The sequence below is a fragment of the Periplaneta americana genome, chromosome 6 (genome assembly GCF_040183065.1).
Source record: "Periplaneta americana isolate PAMFEO1 chromosome 6, P.americana_PAMFEO1_priV1, whole genome shotgun sequence".
In the NCBI taxonomy this organism is placed as follows: Eukaryota; Metazoa; Arthropoda; class Insecta; order Blattodea; family Blattidae; genus Periplaneta; species Periplaneta americana.
This window is the reverse complement of record NC_091122.1, coordinates 107,054,118-107,071,659: the sequence shown is the minus strand read 5'-3', so window position 1 is coordinate 107,071,659 and position 17,542 is coordinate 107,054,118. Positions and strand designations below refer to the sequence as shown.

Below are 17,542 nucleotides of genomic sequence, written 5' to 3'. Positions count from 1 at the left end.
ATGCAGTACCAAGTGGTTTTTCTTCTTATTATTATTCTAGGATGTATATTTCAACTATAGCACTTAGGCACAACTGGTCCATTCTGCATCCCATGAGCTCGAAATCAACCCAGAAAATCGTAATGTGACACGAACTTTGCGATGCTACTGGATTTAATTTCCTGAAATTTCTCGCAAGACAATATATGTTCTAGCAAATGGCTGCACATGCATCCAAATGCTTCAATTCTCCTTAAAGCATTGGTGCCATGTAAATGGCGCATACTATCTCGTTACACATTTACACACTAACTAATACAACTGCTGATTTATGTATCCTAATATCAAATTAATTGTGTGCAACCACTGCCTAACCTTTCTCTTCGAAAATTCATAGACTTTTCAAGAAAGAAAAAAGAATGCCCAAAATTCTCAGTTTTCTTTGGGATAAGAAAGAATAATTTGAACATGATACAGATTGAACTTCCATTTAAGGAATCTACTCTATTGTAAAAGATCACTACACACTATTTTGATGATTCATCAAGTGCTTCTCCACTTCTATTTATTTCAGAGAAAAAGCACATGCATGCACACACACTAACACACACACACACATGTGGATATCTCCCTGTTCTGTATGATTCATTGTAATATGTGCATAAAATCTTCTTACATAGAAACTTCATATCACAGTTCACACATCTATATGAAAACATTGGTAACTGCACATGTTACAATAGAAATGAAAGTAAAAAACATTACAACATACCAGAGTGGAGTCTTTATCCTTTACACAGAAGATGTCTAGTACCAAGTAGAATTCCAGTAGTGATAAAGACATCAACACATAACACAAATCAAATAGATAATAAATAAAATAAATAAGCAAGAAATTCAATATGTATGGAATTTACTATCTTTCCAATAACGACATCTTTACTCTGGGTAATTCAGAAGTCAGGAATAACGTCATCACAATTGGAGACATTAATACTACATCTTTCAGATGGGAGTTATAATTGCAAAAATGAAGCAAGAGAGAAAATTAAAAGCGTTCATAGATTCCAACAATGTCAACATAATGTACAATCTTTCAGACAGCCCAAGTTATTTATATAGAGTGAGTCAGCCAGGACGAGACTAGTGGCAGCAAAAAGATGTATGCGTAGTAACTGCTGTGCCATCATAGTGATTAGACCTCTTGCTCGTGTACATTTCGTGTTTAGTTATGTAAACATGTTCACATAGTGAGGATGCAGCTGTATACCGTACATTTAGAGTGCAGTTGTGTGTCAATTATGAAATATAGCCTTCAACAACGACAACTTTGTGAAATACAAATCTTCGAGAACAGTTGTAACAAACTTATGTCAGTCATTCCCTGTTTCGCCAGAGCCTTCTAAGCAATGATTTACAGTTTAGTGAAGAAATTTCGTACAACTGGATCAGTATTGGAGCAGAAACGAACATGTGTGAAGCGTGTTCTCACTGAGGAGATGTTAGATGAAATTGGCCACTGACTAGAGAAAGGTTTTATGACATCATCCAGCTGTGTAGCTCAGCAGGTAGGGGTGTCACAGCCTTCAGTGATAAGAGGTATGAAACAATTAAAATTAAAACCTTACAAAATTAATATAGCTCAGAGTTTAATGGAACATGATTATGAGAGCAGACTTAGGTTTTGCATGTGGTTCCAAAGTACGATGAACTACTTGACCCCACCTTAATTTTTTTAAGTGATGAAGCATGGTTCCACCTCAGTGGTTACGTGAACACTCAAAACAATTGTTACTGGGACAGTGAACATCCACACTGTTTTCACGAATAACTGCTACATGACATAAATTCAAGCACTTCGGAGAACGAACTGCGGCAAGTTGCTGGACATGTCTTCAGGAGATATGCAGCCTGTCAGATATCACGAGGACGTCATTTGGAACATGAATTGTGAATTCAGCAAGTACATCATTACGCAAAAGTGCAGAACAAATCCTCCTCATATAGTAGTGTCGTTATGTATGAATCAGCCACCATAATGTGGTTAGAAGTCTAGCCCTGGCTGGTTCATCCTGTACTACACAAGATATATCATCAAACCTGACCTGGCAATAGTATTAACAAGCACAGCTAACCAAGCAGAAAGCCGCGTCATAATGATCCTTGAGATAACTTTCAATCAAAGAACTCATTTCCAGGACTAAGAAAATTTACCTGGAACTTCGGAAAAGTAAAATGAAAAGAGAAAGAATTAGGAGATGCTGAAAAAATGTCTCGCAGTCGGATTTTTTAAACATTACAATATTCTCTCTTTATACTTCGCACAATGATAAAATTTTAATACTTTCCATCACACTTTCTGTGAGGAAAATGGAGAGCTTGTTGAACGTTTTCGCCTTGAGCTCAGGATTGTTTCTGGACCATTGACATAAACACGAGATTTCACAAAGCCTCAAAGAAAGTAATCACATAGTGTCAAATTATAAGATATCAGTGGTTGATTCTAGTTGCTGTTATGTGAGATGACATGGGCAGGAAATTTTTCTCACGACAAATCAATTGTTTTGCACAAATTGTGACTAGTTACGCTAACCTGCTGAAACTTCGTTCTTCCCAGATCCATACCATTCAACTGAAGCCACAAAAACTCCATTATTGCGTTGCGGTAAAGTTCACCATTCATTATTATTACATTTCCGACCTCATCCTCGAAAAAAGTAAGCCCCAATCACACCAAAATCCGCACCAAACAATGGCTCGTTCTGCATGGAACACTTTCTCATGGATCGCTCATGAGTTCTCTGTGCCCAAAATCAGACAATTTTGTTTGTACACATACCCATTAACCTAATGGCCTCATATTTAAATTCCTTGAGCTTGGATTTAAATGTCCAGTTTGGGCAAGAATGAATTTTAAGATCAAAAAATTGGTGTCCGTATTATATCCAATGATGTAAATATGTATTTTTGCATTCTTATATTTTTACGGCAAACCTAATTTCGAGCAAAATAAAATTAGAATGTATAAATGAAACTTTATACCTCTCAGGGTTTAAAACACGATTGTATAAGTATGAAAAATGTATAACTGAAATAAGTTAACATGCAAAGTATAGGAATTTTGCCGGGACTTCAGAAAAAGATGTATAAGTGTGAAAAATGTATAACTGAGAAACATATAAATGAGGTTTTACTTTATTACCATTAGGCTTAATGGTTCACATTCATACATCTACAGTTTACAATTCCTTTTTGCCTATTGAAATTCTTTCTTTCTTTCTTTTTTTTTTTTAATAATTTATTGATCGATCAGCGCATTTAGCACTATACAGATCATTTCTAAATAAAATATAAATACAATACATGACACTGAATTGAGGGCAGCCTAGATTGGGCTCCTCAATGAACAAAAGTAATTGTTAATAAATAATTATTTACATTTACATGTGATGATAAATTTTGATTATAATATGAGGTCCATTGGAAGTCGGCTCTTGATTCTGATGGGAAATGTGGACTTCCTTCCGAGAGAGTAGTGGATGGCGCCTGGAACATTTTCTAGGTTGTTATAGAACTTCTTAGCTTGTGAATGAATAAACTGTTTGATTGTGCCAATACCAGTTTCTCTGTGTAGTTGGCTGTTACAGACAAACCAAGGAGAATTGAGTGAAATTCGTAGGACTTTATTTTGAAATGACTGGATGTGTTTAATTTCACTTATTGCAGCTCCTCCCCAGACAGGACAGGCATAAAGCAGTAGAGGTCGTAATAGAGATGTGTAAAGTAGCATGCAATTTTGTAGCTTTAGAGATGATTTCTTGTTGAGGAGTGGATATAATTTAGTGAATCTTGAGTAGGCCAATTTAAGTTTGTTGTTGATGTGATGTTTCCATGACAGACGGTGATCTAAGTGCACTCCAAGATATTTTACAGCTTCATCCTTTGGTTTCCACAGCATCACGTTGGTTGAAAGGTTTATGCATGGAGGATTAGGAAATTCTTTCTGAATTTCGGTTCCATTCAGTTGGACTCTGATAGATAGGTGCTAAAGATGGCACTTCGATTTGATTCGATTTCACTAAATGAGAGCAGACCTTAACATTGTTCAGATACAGGCCGAAACATTCGAAAGGGTGAGTCAATCCTCGATGTGATCTGAAACTGCTTGCATTGAGACCTGTGGGGGACACTTCGAGCATCTACTGTGATTTGGATTGAAATACAATACGTCATTCTCTTTTACGTTGTAAACCCTGTATTGTAGATTAACTATGCATTTCCAAACATAAGTTCATAGGACCAGGAATCACTTACCAATGTTCGTTCCCATACTGTGGAATATCCTGTATAGTAACATTTCTTTGTTCATGAACAAATAAAAATAAAGACAAAATTCTATGGCCAAGTCTGTTCTCAACTTTTGCTAACTGATGTAATCATCGAAATGACTGTGGAGGCATAAGATGGAAAAGAACAGTAATGTGTCCATTCAAGATTTCACTGATACTTTCATATGTAACAATACCTCTCAATATACAATTATGAAATTCACAAACTCAAAACAGGTATTATGTAAGCTGAGGTCAGCATATAAAAACCAATGACTATTATCATGTGCTTGGCATTGGAAACCAACCAACCAACCAACACTCCATTGAAAATTGAGTTATGTACTGACCATAATGTGGCTCAAAAGTTTCACATGGTCCAGCATAGAAATCTTGGAGACGGAAATCATTCTCCCCTTTAAGTGTAAATCCAAAACCCTTTGCTTTCCAGGATCGACGCCAAAGTACATATTCTGAGAAACCACCAGGACCAGCACATACATCTGCAAAGTACAGCAAGTCATCGGGTCCCAAAACTTCTTCCTGTGACATAACAAACACCACCAGGTAAACACTACTGCACTGAGTTAACATTACAGATGGTCAGAGAGTCATTTCATTCATATTAAAGCCTTTGACTACCGAAGTATTATAATACTTTTATTTTGTTGGAGAGCCGTGAAAAGAGCTTCATATAGAAAATTTTGATCTTTTGTAACATGAATTATTAAAGGAGAGCTAGTCGAAGTTGACATTTGACGTTTGCCTAGCACGTGGTTGCGAAGCATGTGCAGAACATAAAGAGCCGAATTTGTTACTGGTTTTATTTGCATCTATGTACATGGCAATCCAAGTTTTCTGAAAAATTTAAATTCTTGATTCTTCATTATTTCATGCATTTCTGCCACCATCATAGTTCAGCAATATACAGTAAAGTTGGACTTGGGATCCAAGGCTTTGCTCAAATCTCACTTTGACTGATTACTAGTTGGGTTTTTCCGAGGTTTTTCTCACTCCAAGGTGAATATCAGGTAATCTTTTTGCGAATCCTGGTTTCATCTCGCAAAATATTATTTCATTATCACCAATTTCACTACTATTGCTATGTACCTCACAACTGATACAGTGTTGTTAAATAATAGATTAAAAAGCGAGTTTCAGTTTCACGTATTTCAGTGCAAGATAAAAAAGATAATATTGCAGGAATTATAAAAGTTATTATTTACATTTTACCGCAGTCATGTCAGTATCAGCCCACGATGTGTACTTTGCCTGCCGAGAAAACAGTCATGCTCGCGGGCTTCTCTACTCTTCCCTCTTTCGCCACAAGAACAGTGGCAAGGATGAACAAGTAGGCTACACTGGTAATATGAAATATATGATTTCTTGCATTACAGTGCCAATTGAAAACAACACGATGGCACATGTTAGTGAGATCTTATAGAGTTTTATATATTTTCGTATTATGTTTAATTATTTTATTTTAAAATGTATAATTTATTTTGTTGGGATGGAAGAATTAACTCTTTTTTATATTTATACGTTTATTTATGGGAAGCTGATCATTTTTGTTCATTATATGATTAAATTATGTTAGGGATATCACTGTAACTATAAAGACTATTAATTGGCACTCAGATCACACTACTAGTTCTAGAATCAGCAGTAGCTGTTATTCAATCTTGGCATGAAGATTGGTTATTCAAGCTTTCAAGTCACAATTGCGATGGAGTGGCACAATGCATAATGTGTAAAAAACACATTTCTGTAAAAATTTAATGTACAGCAACATTACAATATATATAATTCCCATGAATACAAGAACGTCATGGAAGATGATAGGATGAAAATGATTGATGATTATAAAAAAAAAACATTTGGAACTGTAAGTAGTCCAAAATTTTACTAAAATATTGAAAATCTAACTAGAAGTTACAGTATAATGCTGTATTCTTAACAATTTTAAAAGTTTTACTGTGGTTATTAGATATTTATTTGTTTAAATTCCATCTCGCTTGTAAGTTTGCAGAAGAGGTAATATCATTATCTGGGAGAACTTATAGGTGCAAACAGTTTTATTTACAAACGAATCTCAACAAAATTAGGCGAAGACCATGTTTCACAGATTCTCACATATAGTCCATTACGAGGGTAGTTTCCAGCAAGACTGATATTGGAAGAATTATTTCTAGAGAATATCACAAAAATTTAGAAGATCAAAACTTTCACGAATAAGGACAAACCTGAATGTTTGTATATGTGTGTAAAGATAAAAGAGATTTGAATTATTTTAGTTTTATTTTGAAAAATTCTTCAATATACAAAAATTTTCAAAGGTGTCAGGATATAGCCTACTGTGCATTTATTCATGAATGGGTAGTGTCATTCACAATATAGAACATTTCAAATTGTTTGTGTTATAATGAGAAATAATTTTTATTAAGAATTATTGTCAAGTATACCTCCAAAGAAATATTATTTAACATGATTGTCGAAACACAAATTTCCTAAATAAATTATCCTAGTAGGGCTATGTATAGCCAGTATTAACTTTACATTGCTGTAATAGAGATTGGTGTTATCCGGGCTAAAGGGTCGTGGTCTGTTGGAACTGTTGTTACCATACATTTCGTGGTCTGTTGGAACTGTTGTTACCATACATTTCGTCTGCTACTCCTGCAGACATCATCAGTGGTATGGCACACAGGAGCACAAAGATCTCCTTAGAGTGCCGGGAACAACTGGGACTGTGACTGGATAACACCAATCTCAATGACGCTGCCATGAAAGCCTACATTCCAAGATTGCTGTAGTAACTTATTCCCTGTACAACGTCCACCCCTGACTGACGGTGTTCTTGACATTCCTGTTCTACTATATAAACTACATTAATGTGAATTGTTCATTTATAATTTGAAATAGCAAGAACAGGCCTTATTAATGAATTTGTAATATAAGTAGTATTTTGTACAGATATTATTATAAATAAAGTATTATGGCATTTTCAAACAAAACTTTAAATTGAAGTGACCATACTCTTATTAAGAGATTATATCAAACAAAGGAAAACTCAGAGGGCGAAAATTGCAACTTTTTTTTTTATGAATGGTAAATCCATGAACATTAAAATGACGTCACTGACCATTTTGATCAAGATGTAATAGTTTTCGAGATTTTAATTATCAAAACTACAATTTTCAAGGTCTTCCTCACAAGTGCACACTTCTGACTACATAATGACTACACCCACAGTCAAGCTTATAATTGTCTATGCTTATTTTTTAAATATGTTATTTAAAAACACTGTATGAATTGCATATTTAGAATCAGTGAAACTGATGATAGCAAGATGGTATTCGGTAAAGTAAGTTCGAGAATTTACCATGGGATTGCCAAACCTTCGACTTACAATATGGAAAACCTCGAAAACTTCAAACCCACATCTGAGTGCAGCATCGGAGAACAAGTCCAGCTTGCTAAGCTGTGAGCTACATCAATGGCCTCTATTATAACTGCCGACAATCTATTATTGATATTTATGTAATAATCTGAAACTTAACAATCAATTAGAACATGGCCACTTATATCAAGAAGATTAGACATGAAACTCAATGGGTTTGATGTCAAAAGATGTCAATCAGATAACCATCAATAGTCTGATAAATCTCTAACAGATTTCATAATTATTTAACAGATACTATGATGGAAGAATGATTCATATGATGAATTCACTGTTAACTTTAAAGACTTTGGTCAGAGAAATTTTGGAGAAATGCTTACAAAATAGCAGTCTGAATAGAGAAATTTAAGAGAAAGCATTTCAGAACAGTAGTTACACTAAACATGTTCCATTCTCACAACTAATAAGGTTAAATTTGTCAACAAAGATGTACTTACATCATTTTCATCTTTCGGTCTGGTGAACATAAAATCAAAAACTTTGTCCATGTTAGCCATCTTCATGGCAGCTCGATTTAGAAAGAATGCGCCTCTAATTGTCTCAAATGGGTTCGACCGCGTTCTAGCCCTTCTCATTTCATCTGGTTCTAATTCATCAAATACACTCTGAAACATATGAACCACAAGAATATGGCTCAGTGGCTGCTCTGCCAAGCATGGACTAAGACAAACTGGTTACATGGTCTTATACTTCACTGTAAGAGGAAAGAAATGAGAAGAGAGAGAATGAAGATAGTGGTAGAGAAGATGCTGAGAGAAAGATCATAATGATAATAAGAGGAGGAGAAAGATAAGAAGGTGATGACAATGATTACCCTGATAATAATTAGACTATAATAATGGCACTGCTGATTGTGGTAGCAATGGAGAGAAGAACAAAGAAGAGAAAGAAGAATATGACGACGACGAGGAGGAGGTGAAGGAGAAAAACATAATTAACAAATTCTAACCTTAAAAATTATATATATTTCTAGGATGAAGGTTTTTTCTCGTTTTAGTATTTCAAAAGGTAACAAACTACATACAGAACTATTATTATCATACGTCCTAGAAAAGAATGGCTGGCTGTGTGGTTTCCGCCAAGCGCATAACCATTTTTCCTACGTTTCTCCAATACATAACAGTACTAACAATAAATGTTCAATAATTTGGACTTACCATGCTCACAGTCACTGCTGAAAATGGCCCCCGTTTGCCGCCACACACAACTGACATCTTCTGATAAACGAATGAACAACACTCTGAAGTCCACATCATTGATAGCTTGGATTTCTTCTCATATATAGTCTTTTAGTTCATCTAAAATGAGGATTTTTTCTATAAACCCTATCTTTTAGTGTTCCCCATAAATAAATGCCACAGTGTGTTATATCTGGGCTTCATGGAGGCCACAAATTATTACTGATTAGTCTCATACCGAAAATATGCCTCAATTCCCTCACTGACATGGCAGCTGTATGAGCAGTGATGGAATCTTGTTGGAAATAAACTAACAATCGTTACGCATAAGAATACTATCTTTTCTGCTTGATTTTCGATTCTTCACTGAGCATGTTTCTTTAAATCTTTTAGCGAGTCGTCTAATTGTTTTGGCAGAAAGCACAGGTCTTTATTCGAAATTTTTGTATTGTTTTCGCACACGACCTTCTGCCTTTTATGTACGTATGTTCACACAGTGAGAATTTGTTTCTAGGCATTACTTAAATACACTATAATCACTAAACTTTATACACTAACGTTGTACACTTGAAGAATCGAGAGTTTCATTACACGACTTCTAAGCATATTGAATGCCATATGGCTACTGGAGCTCGAATGCGCGGGACAAACGGTTAGCAAGCGACAGAAACCACACAGGACGCAGCTGGTCGGTCAGCTGCTCTTTTCTTGGATGTATGATAATAATAGCTCTGTACATATAGATAATTTCATGGAGGAAAAAAACTGGTACTCAAATACTGTCAATCAGATCAGAAGTTTTGATTAATCTTCGTTTAAGAATAACACAACTGAAAGAAAGCTGGTTTCTAATAAAAGTTACAGCTACTGCTTTCTACATCCTAATTGTTATTGATTAGTAACTATTTTGAAATAACTACTGAAGCTTTCCTGGCGAAGTGATAGTTCGAAATTTTCTCAGGCTTCCAGCCAGGTCATAAGTTGGTGATCCACCGACGTTTCGAGGATGTTCATCTTCCTCATCTTCAGGGTTAAATGATATCTGAGGGTACCCAGCTCCTTAATTTATAGTGCCAGAGGGAGTCAGCCGAGGAGCTGTGCGCCGATTGGCTGTTATTGGTGCGGACTGCGGCGAGAACGCGACCGACGTGTCGTCTTGCTTTGTGCTTTCCGGCTGAATGACCTTGGGTCTCACGGTGGGCTCGGCGGACGAGTTCTCATGTGTCCTCTGCTGATGACGGCCCATTGTCCGGGCGGTGAGAAATTTAATAGCCGGTGCCCATGCCGCGCTTAGTTGGAGACCCGAGTCCCGGTTCAGGTTACCGCGTTCCGCCGCTATGGTCAGGGTTTCTTTTACTCTTCTATTCCAATAGCCCGCACACTTTACCAGGACCTCGATGTTATTGAAATTAGCCCTATGGCTTTTTTCAATGCAATGGGCTAATTTCAATAACACCGAGGCCCTGGTAAAGTGTGCGGGCCATTGGGAGAGAAGAGTAAAAGAAACCCTGGCCATAGCAGCGGAACGCAGTAACCCTGAACCAGGACTCGGGTCTCCAACTAAGCGCAGCATGGGCACCGGCTATTAAATTTCTCACCGCCAGGACGACGGGCTGTCATCAGCGGAGGACACATGAGAACTCGTCCGCCGAGCCCACCGTGAGACCCAAGGTCATTCAGCCGGAAAGCACAAAGCAAGACGACACGTCGGTCGCGTTCTCGCCACGGTCCGCACCAATAACAGCCAATCGGCGCACAGCTCCTCGGCTGACTCCCTCTGGCACTATAAATTAAGGAGCTGGGTGCCCTCAGATATCATTTAACCCTGAAGATGAGGAAGATGAACATCCTCGAAACGTCGGTGGATCACCAACTTATGACCTGGCTGGAAGCCCGAGAAAATTTCGAACTAGTAACTATTTTGTTTGGTGCAATAGCAGCACCTTTAACTTGCCATTATGCATCCTGACTCTATTAGTGTGGCCCATAGATGTCACTTTGTCGAGAAATGTGGACAACTTAGTTCGTCAGAGACTATCCAGAATGCACCACAGGCAGTGGGTCTACATTACACTAGTAATGAATGATGATGATGATGATGATGATGATGATGATGATGATGATGATGATGATGATGATAGAGAATTGTTCGGATGTCACTGGGGAACTGGAATACCCAGAAGAAACCCCTATGTTGTTTGAACCATAGGCTTGCCCAACATAAGTTATAAATTGAAGGTGGATTGAACAGGATTTGAGCCCAGTGTGCTACCATGACAGTTTTATCAGTAACATTAAAATGTATTTAATCATCACTATTTTGCTTAAATATCTGTTCACCAATTGAGGGTTTGAATTCGTTGAATTTCAATCAATAAGAGCCATACATCACTGTAATGTAATGTAATATTAAAGTTTTAAATAATAATAATAATAATAATAATAATAATAATAATAATAATAATAATCATCATCATCATCATCATCATCTATGATACTACAGCTCTTTGAGTTCAGCCTTGATCTCCTTCAGAACTGGTGACCAATCATTCCTTTCCAATGCCCTATCTCCATCACTTTATCCCTGCTTTAGCAAAATCATGCTGGACATCATCCAGCCATCGTAATTAAGGTCTTCTAACTCTTCTTTTACTACCTGATTTTGAATTTTACAATTTAATTACAGTGGAATCCCTCATCCAATACCCAGATATCCAGCAGTGGCACTTTTGAATAAGGAAAATAAAAATTAAAATACGACGGTCGTACTGAAAGCCATGAGTAACCCATTGCTATAATATAAATTCCAACAATGTAACAAAAACGACTGCATGATCGTAATCTACAGACTTTACACTATGCACTGACAGATTGTGATGTCATTAGCTTCTATCACGTGACCAAAGGCAACATTTGCAACAATGTTTCATTTCAACTGCGTGCTGTAAATGAATTCCTTGTTGAAAAGGAAAAATCTGCTTCTGAAATTCACCTCAGACTTCAGCATGCATACAGAGATGTGTGCATGGGCACCAGCAGTGTTAGGAGATGGGTGAAACATTTCAAAGATGGGAACATGAGCATCCAAGATGAGTCTTGTAGCGGTCACCCTCTTACTGCCTCCATTGAACGCAACAAAGAAGGAGTTGATGAGTTCTGGAATGCATTCTGGTTAAATTTCTTGAATCTCGACACACCATAAATGCTGCCAACTACATCCAGACATTTTTTAAGCTCTGTCGTGCATTGTGTGAGAAACATTCTGGAAACAAAATCATCCTGCAACACCATAACATGTGATCTCACACTGCTTGTGTCACCATGGAGAAAATCAGAACATCTGGGTGGGAAACTCTTCCACACCCTCCCTACAGTTCTGGCTTGGTACCCTCCGACTATCATCTCTTCGGTTCTGTAAAGGAACAGCTGCGAGACCAATGCTATGAGACCCTGGAGGACACTTGGAAAGCAATACGTCAGTGTCTTCGGGAAGATGAAACGGACTTCTACCACAAGGGAATTTTCAAATTTACAGAGCAGTGAGAAAAATGTGTTCAAAGAAATGGAGACTAGATGAAAAGTAACAGAAAAGTCTGTAGATTATGATCATGTAATTGGTTTGTCTAAAATATAAAAATTAAGATTGATAATAATGGGTTGCTCATGACTTTCAGTACGACCCTCATACAAGGGAAATCAATAAATAGATTACAAGCTGAAGTAGCACCCTATATTTTTTAATGAGGTGCCTGAATCTACCACTGCTAGATTGTAATATTATCGATGTTTGCACAAGCAAAACAAAGAAACAGCCATCTAGATTACCAGAAGCTGCCATTTTTAAATTGGATACGAGCCTGTGTTCGCTGCATAAGCTATATAGTTGTGCAGTATATACGCTGATTGTGTCGTTATCACAAAATGCTGATGTTATGAGTCTCCTTTGGGTGCACAAATAGCTATTTCGTGAATAATACGTACTTCCTTGTCTATCCGACAAAAGGTGGACCACCTAATTCACTACCTCAGTCCCTTGCGAGATAGCCGTTAGCGATCTAGTTGTGTTTGGGAACAGCAGTTGCAAGATGGCAGCATCTCTGCACGAGTGTACCAATTATGTCTTTAAGTAACCTATAAAATAGTTTTCCAATTAACCAGCAAAATCGGTTATCCAGCACTGTCTTTGTTCCATAGATGCTGGATACAAGGGATTCTACTGTATGTAAATAGCAATTAGCTTAAATGACAATGTCAAAAATTTTATACTGCAGTGAAAAATAAACAGTTAAATTGAAATAAAAAGGCGTGAGTCTCCTTTTTGCTCTTTCTATCTATAAACTTCCTACTCACCTTCGAACTGAGCACATTTCTCAACAAGCCAGGGTCACAGAAAGTTGTTTCGTCATCAATTGTTAACTTCTTGGTTCCCTCCTTTATCCACCCAGTGAGAATTTCCTGTGTTAGAGTCTCGTGGTTGAGGTCCTCCAACCACATGACCTGCTCCTCCACTGATACCACCTGTCACAGTCACTTGCATGTAAAAATTACAGCACTTGTATTACCTTTCTCTACTGCAACTACCATTGCAGCTACTGCTGCTGCTACTACTACTACCAATGGAACTATAGAGATGACATGCAGCTAGAATTCCTGCCACTTTCCTTGTTACAACTGTACTATCTTTCACGAAAACATGAAAATCAATACAATTTACCTTTATGCATAGCTTATCATGTCCATAGATATAATATTTCTACAGCATGCTACTTAAGTAGTTATAATACATAAACCTACTATGAATGAAATGATAGGTACTACTGACAAGACCATGCACAAATAAGAGGCAACACACTTGCTGAGTAGTACAGCTATAGAACTGTTGAAGAACCATTCACTCACTGTGCAGCACTAAGCCTTCATTACTCCTTACTCCATCATTGCTTAAACTAGGCATTTATCCAGCTTCTACTATTGTCAGTGCTGCTACCACCATCATTACTACTTCTACTGCTGCTACTTAGGAAATATGACCATTAAGAGATATTTACAGCAAGCTTTGAACTGTGTATTTAATAAAGATAAAAGTTTTAAAAGAATCTAAAAAATTATGGTATGAACATATTATTATTACTAATTACATAAAAATAAGTGGAAATTATAAGTAATAACGACATTCATGAAATATACAACAAACCTTCACTCACAAAACTAGTACGGAAATGCCGAAAGACTTACAATGGGCAGGACATGCAGTATTTATGGATGACAGCATTAATGTAAAGAAGGTACCTACATCAAACACTTTCAAAAGAAAAAGACCTCCACGAAGACCAAGGAGTAGACAAAATATAAGATCGCGAAATAATGCCTGGGAAGATCTGGCCACAGACAGAACTGAGTGAGTGGAAGCACTTTGCGAAATCAGCATCGAGTTGACATGCTCAGTAATGCATAAATGACATTATTATTATTATTATTATTATTATTATTGTTATTATCATCATCATTATCGACGTGACGTCATGTTTGCTGCGTGCCACAGATATTATCAGAGAACACTTGCATCTTATTTGTGCTGCAGCTGAAGTTCTATTCATGATTCAAAACTAGACCTCGCAGACTTTTCATAATGCATTGTAGTGATAAAGACTGCTACTACGATGATCTTTCCTACAATATAAATTATTTATTTATTTACTTTTACTGGTGCAGTTAAGGCCATAAGATTCTAATCTCCTTCGGTTTTTGGACAAGGCTTGATTTCATCTCCGTTGGTATGTAAATACTCAAAACAACAGATATTGGAGCTCCGAAAAACCTAAAGTTCTTCACGAAGAGACTCTCTCTATAATGCGAAAACAGGAGTATGGTACTATGCTGTAAGTGGTGAGAGGATAACATGCCCCATTTTTTAATGAGGATAAAATTTTCAGTAGATTCTCCAATGTAACCTAATCCCTGTGACTTTTATTTCTAGGGAACTTTAAAAGATTACATATTACTCACATACTTGGAACAACTGAAAAATAGCATCAGGGAAAACATTACCCACATTTCTCAAAAAGTACTGCAGCAAGTGATGCATAATTTCTTAAGAAGAAGTCAGATATGTTTCGAAACAAGAAAGCAGAAATATTTCAGCATCTTCTTCTTTAATCAGAGTAAGTAATTGATCCTTTAATTCTTTACAATTAATATTTCACAATAATAATTTGAGGATCGTCAAATCACCAACAACACATTCCCTCTAGAAATGATGCAAGGGAGCATATCAGCTGGCAGTCATGGTGTGGCTTCGTGATAAGAAAATAATCTACTTACTTAGTATATGTAGTTCTATTTTGCTTGTCAATAAATGTAATATTTAGCATATTGTGATTAATTTTTGTACTTCATTTTTTAATAATGTCTGAGGGTTATAATTACAGTATGGTGATTTAAAGTATTATTATTATTATTATTATTATTATTATTATTATTATTATTAACGAAGTCGTTCTTGCTAATCAAATGGTTATCAAACTGAGATTATAGTAGATTCACATCTAGTCAAAAGAGGTGGCGCATCAGAGGTGGGAGGGAGTTCACAATACAATCTTAATGAATGACGGTAATGATGGAGAATAACTGTTGGGATGTCGCAGGGGAACCAGAGTATCTAGAGAAAAATCCCTGTGTTGCCTGGATCACAGGCTTGCCCAACACTAGTTATAAATTCAAGGTGAAGTAGGATTTGAAACCAGGCCCCCTGGTTTATAAGCCCAGCACTCTAGCACTGAGTCACTGTAGTAGTCAGAAGTGGATTCTTAGAGGTCAAGAAAATCATTTACATGATTTCTTCATGAGAATAATAACTGGATCTTGCATCATACATTTACAGCGTGTCTAAATGAAAGGATTCAAAATTTACTTACTATTTCTTGTTCATGTCAGAATTTAACTATGCTGAAGTCACCATTACCTTTCAATACTATAACTAGAGAAACTACTGCTACCGCTATCGCCACTGCCACTGCCACCACCACCACCACCACTGCCATCACTACCACTACTACTAGTAGTAGTAGTACGACCACCAGTATCATCTATGATTAATGGTAATGATTGTGTTGTTAATTAACTTACTTCGAGACTGCTGTCCCACTCCAAATTAGCAGGTTCGAGTCCCTTTATGTGCAGACCCAATCCTCGTCGACCACGCTGGACAGACATCTCCACAGGATCCACTCTACCCTGGTCATGCTTTCCCAATCCAAGGCCGGCCCTGTAACCCATCCTTTCCTATAAAAGAAAATTGCAACAGTATGAGGATCACACGTATAATTATAATAAACTCAGCGAAGACATACAATTACAAACATACAAGTCTAAATTTATACATTAGTTAGGGAATTTTGAAGAAATTTGCATGACTTCATGACTTATGTAACTAATTGGACAATGTTACTAAAATCAAAATTAAGTACCTAAAATGAACGGAAATGGTGTGATCTGTAACTGGTAATAGTTGTGAAATGTTAGCAGTGGTCTAAAACTTTCAATGTTTATAATTTGAAGACTGGTTTATAGCCTTTTAACAGTATCTTTTTTTATATATATTCAGATAGCATTCAACTAAAAGAATTGATGTGTTTCTTATACTGAGGCAATGGAATTAGACAAGAAGTTTGCCTGGACTCAAGTACACAGAAATGGCATCCCTACTGCTACTAATGCAGATTGTCTACAAAAGTGGGAGCCTGAACTTCCTGTTATCCTGGGGGTCTCCATGGCCTGTCATAGGGATAATTTTACATACTTCACCACTGTCTGGGCTCAGCTCGAAATGAAATGTAAGAACTTAGGCAACACTAGATGCAATGGTCACACAGTCTAGCTCAGATTCAGTAATGCTGAAAGCGGTTTAATGCTTTGAGCCTGGGGTCACTGAAATTTTTGTATCAATATATGTTGGAAGGTTTTCGTGGGTTAGAAAGAAAACCACTTCGTCAGTTTTCAAGTAATGTCAAAATTTAACCCTTATACATATATTATACATGTTTTATTGTAGCCTAAATGGAAAAATACTGGTTCTCAAAATGTAATTATAATAAAGAGAAGTAATTGCACATTTATACAAATTATTCTCTACTTGTACTTGTACATACTTGAAATACAACACAGATATTTTTACATAATCTTTAGTTGCCTTTCTTACATAATGAAGTGTAGCAGCATTACAGTATTACTCTCAGCAGTTAATTTTGTCTATAAAACACGAAGCAATTCCCTACAAACTCTGTAGTAAATGTAATTTTTCTCTGTATGCTTACAAGTACTCTGAGCTCATAATAATCTGCATCTGAATATTTTTCAATGGCACCAAGTTCTACACTGTTTATGTATATAGGCTAGAATGCATATGGCTGAAATTAGTATTTGACCCAAGGTTATTGATTTTAGCTCGCACACATAAGTAATTCCAAGTATTACAATGTTTCTATAAAATACATTCATTGACACCTGTACTCTACATATGGGACATTCCATGTGAAATCAAATCGGACAGCAAAAAACCTTACAACTGTGTAATTCCTCGAAAACAAATGTATGTAGAG

General features: G+C 36.6%; 1 protein-coding gene across 1 annotated transcript in view; it reads right to left on the bottom strand.

The window, feature by feature from the left end:
• The window catches only part of Cmtr1 (Cap methyltransferase 1), a 63,989-nt gene that overhangs the window by 30,843 nt on the left and 15,604 nt on the right, over positions 1-17,542 (bottom strand). Inside the window, exons 4-7 of the mRNA XM_069828743.1 lie at positions 16,071-16,226; positions 13,296-13,463; positions 8,205-8,372; positions 4,658-4,850 (exon numbers count right to left, since the gene is read on the bottom strand). Coding sequence (XP_069684844.1) covers positions 4,658-4,850; positions 8,205-8,372; positions 13,296-13,463; positions 16,071-16,226 — 685 coding nt within the window. The remainder of the gene's footprint in view (positions 1-4,657; positions 4,851-8,204; positions 8,373-13,295; positions 13,464-16,070; positions 16,227-17,542) is intronic.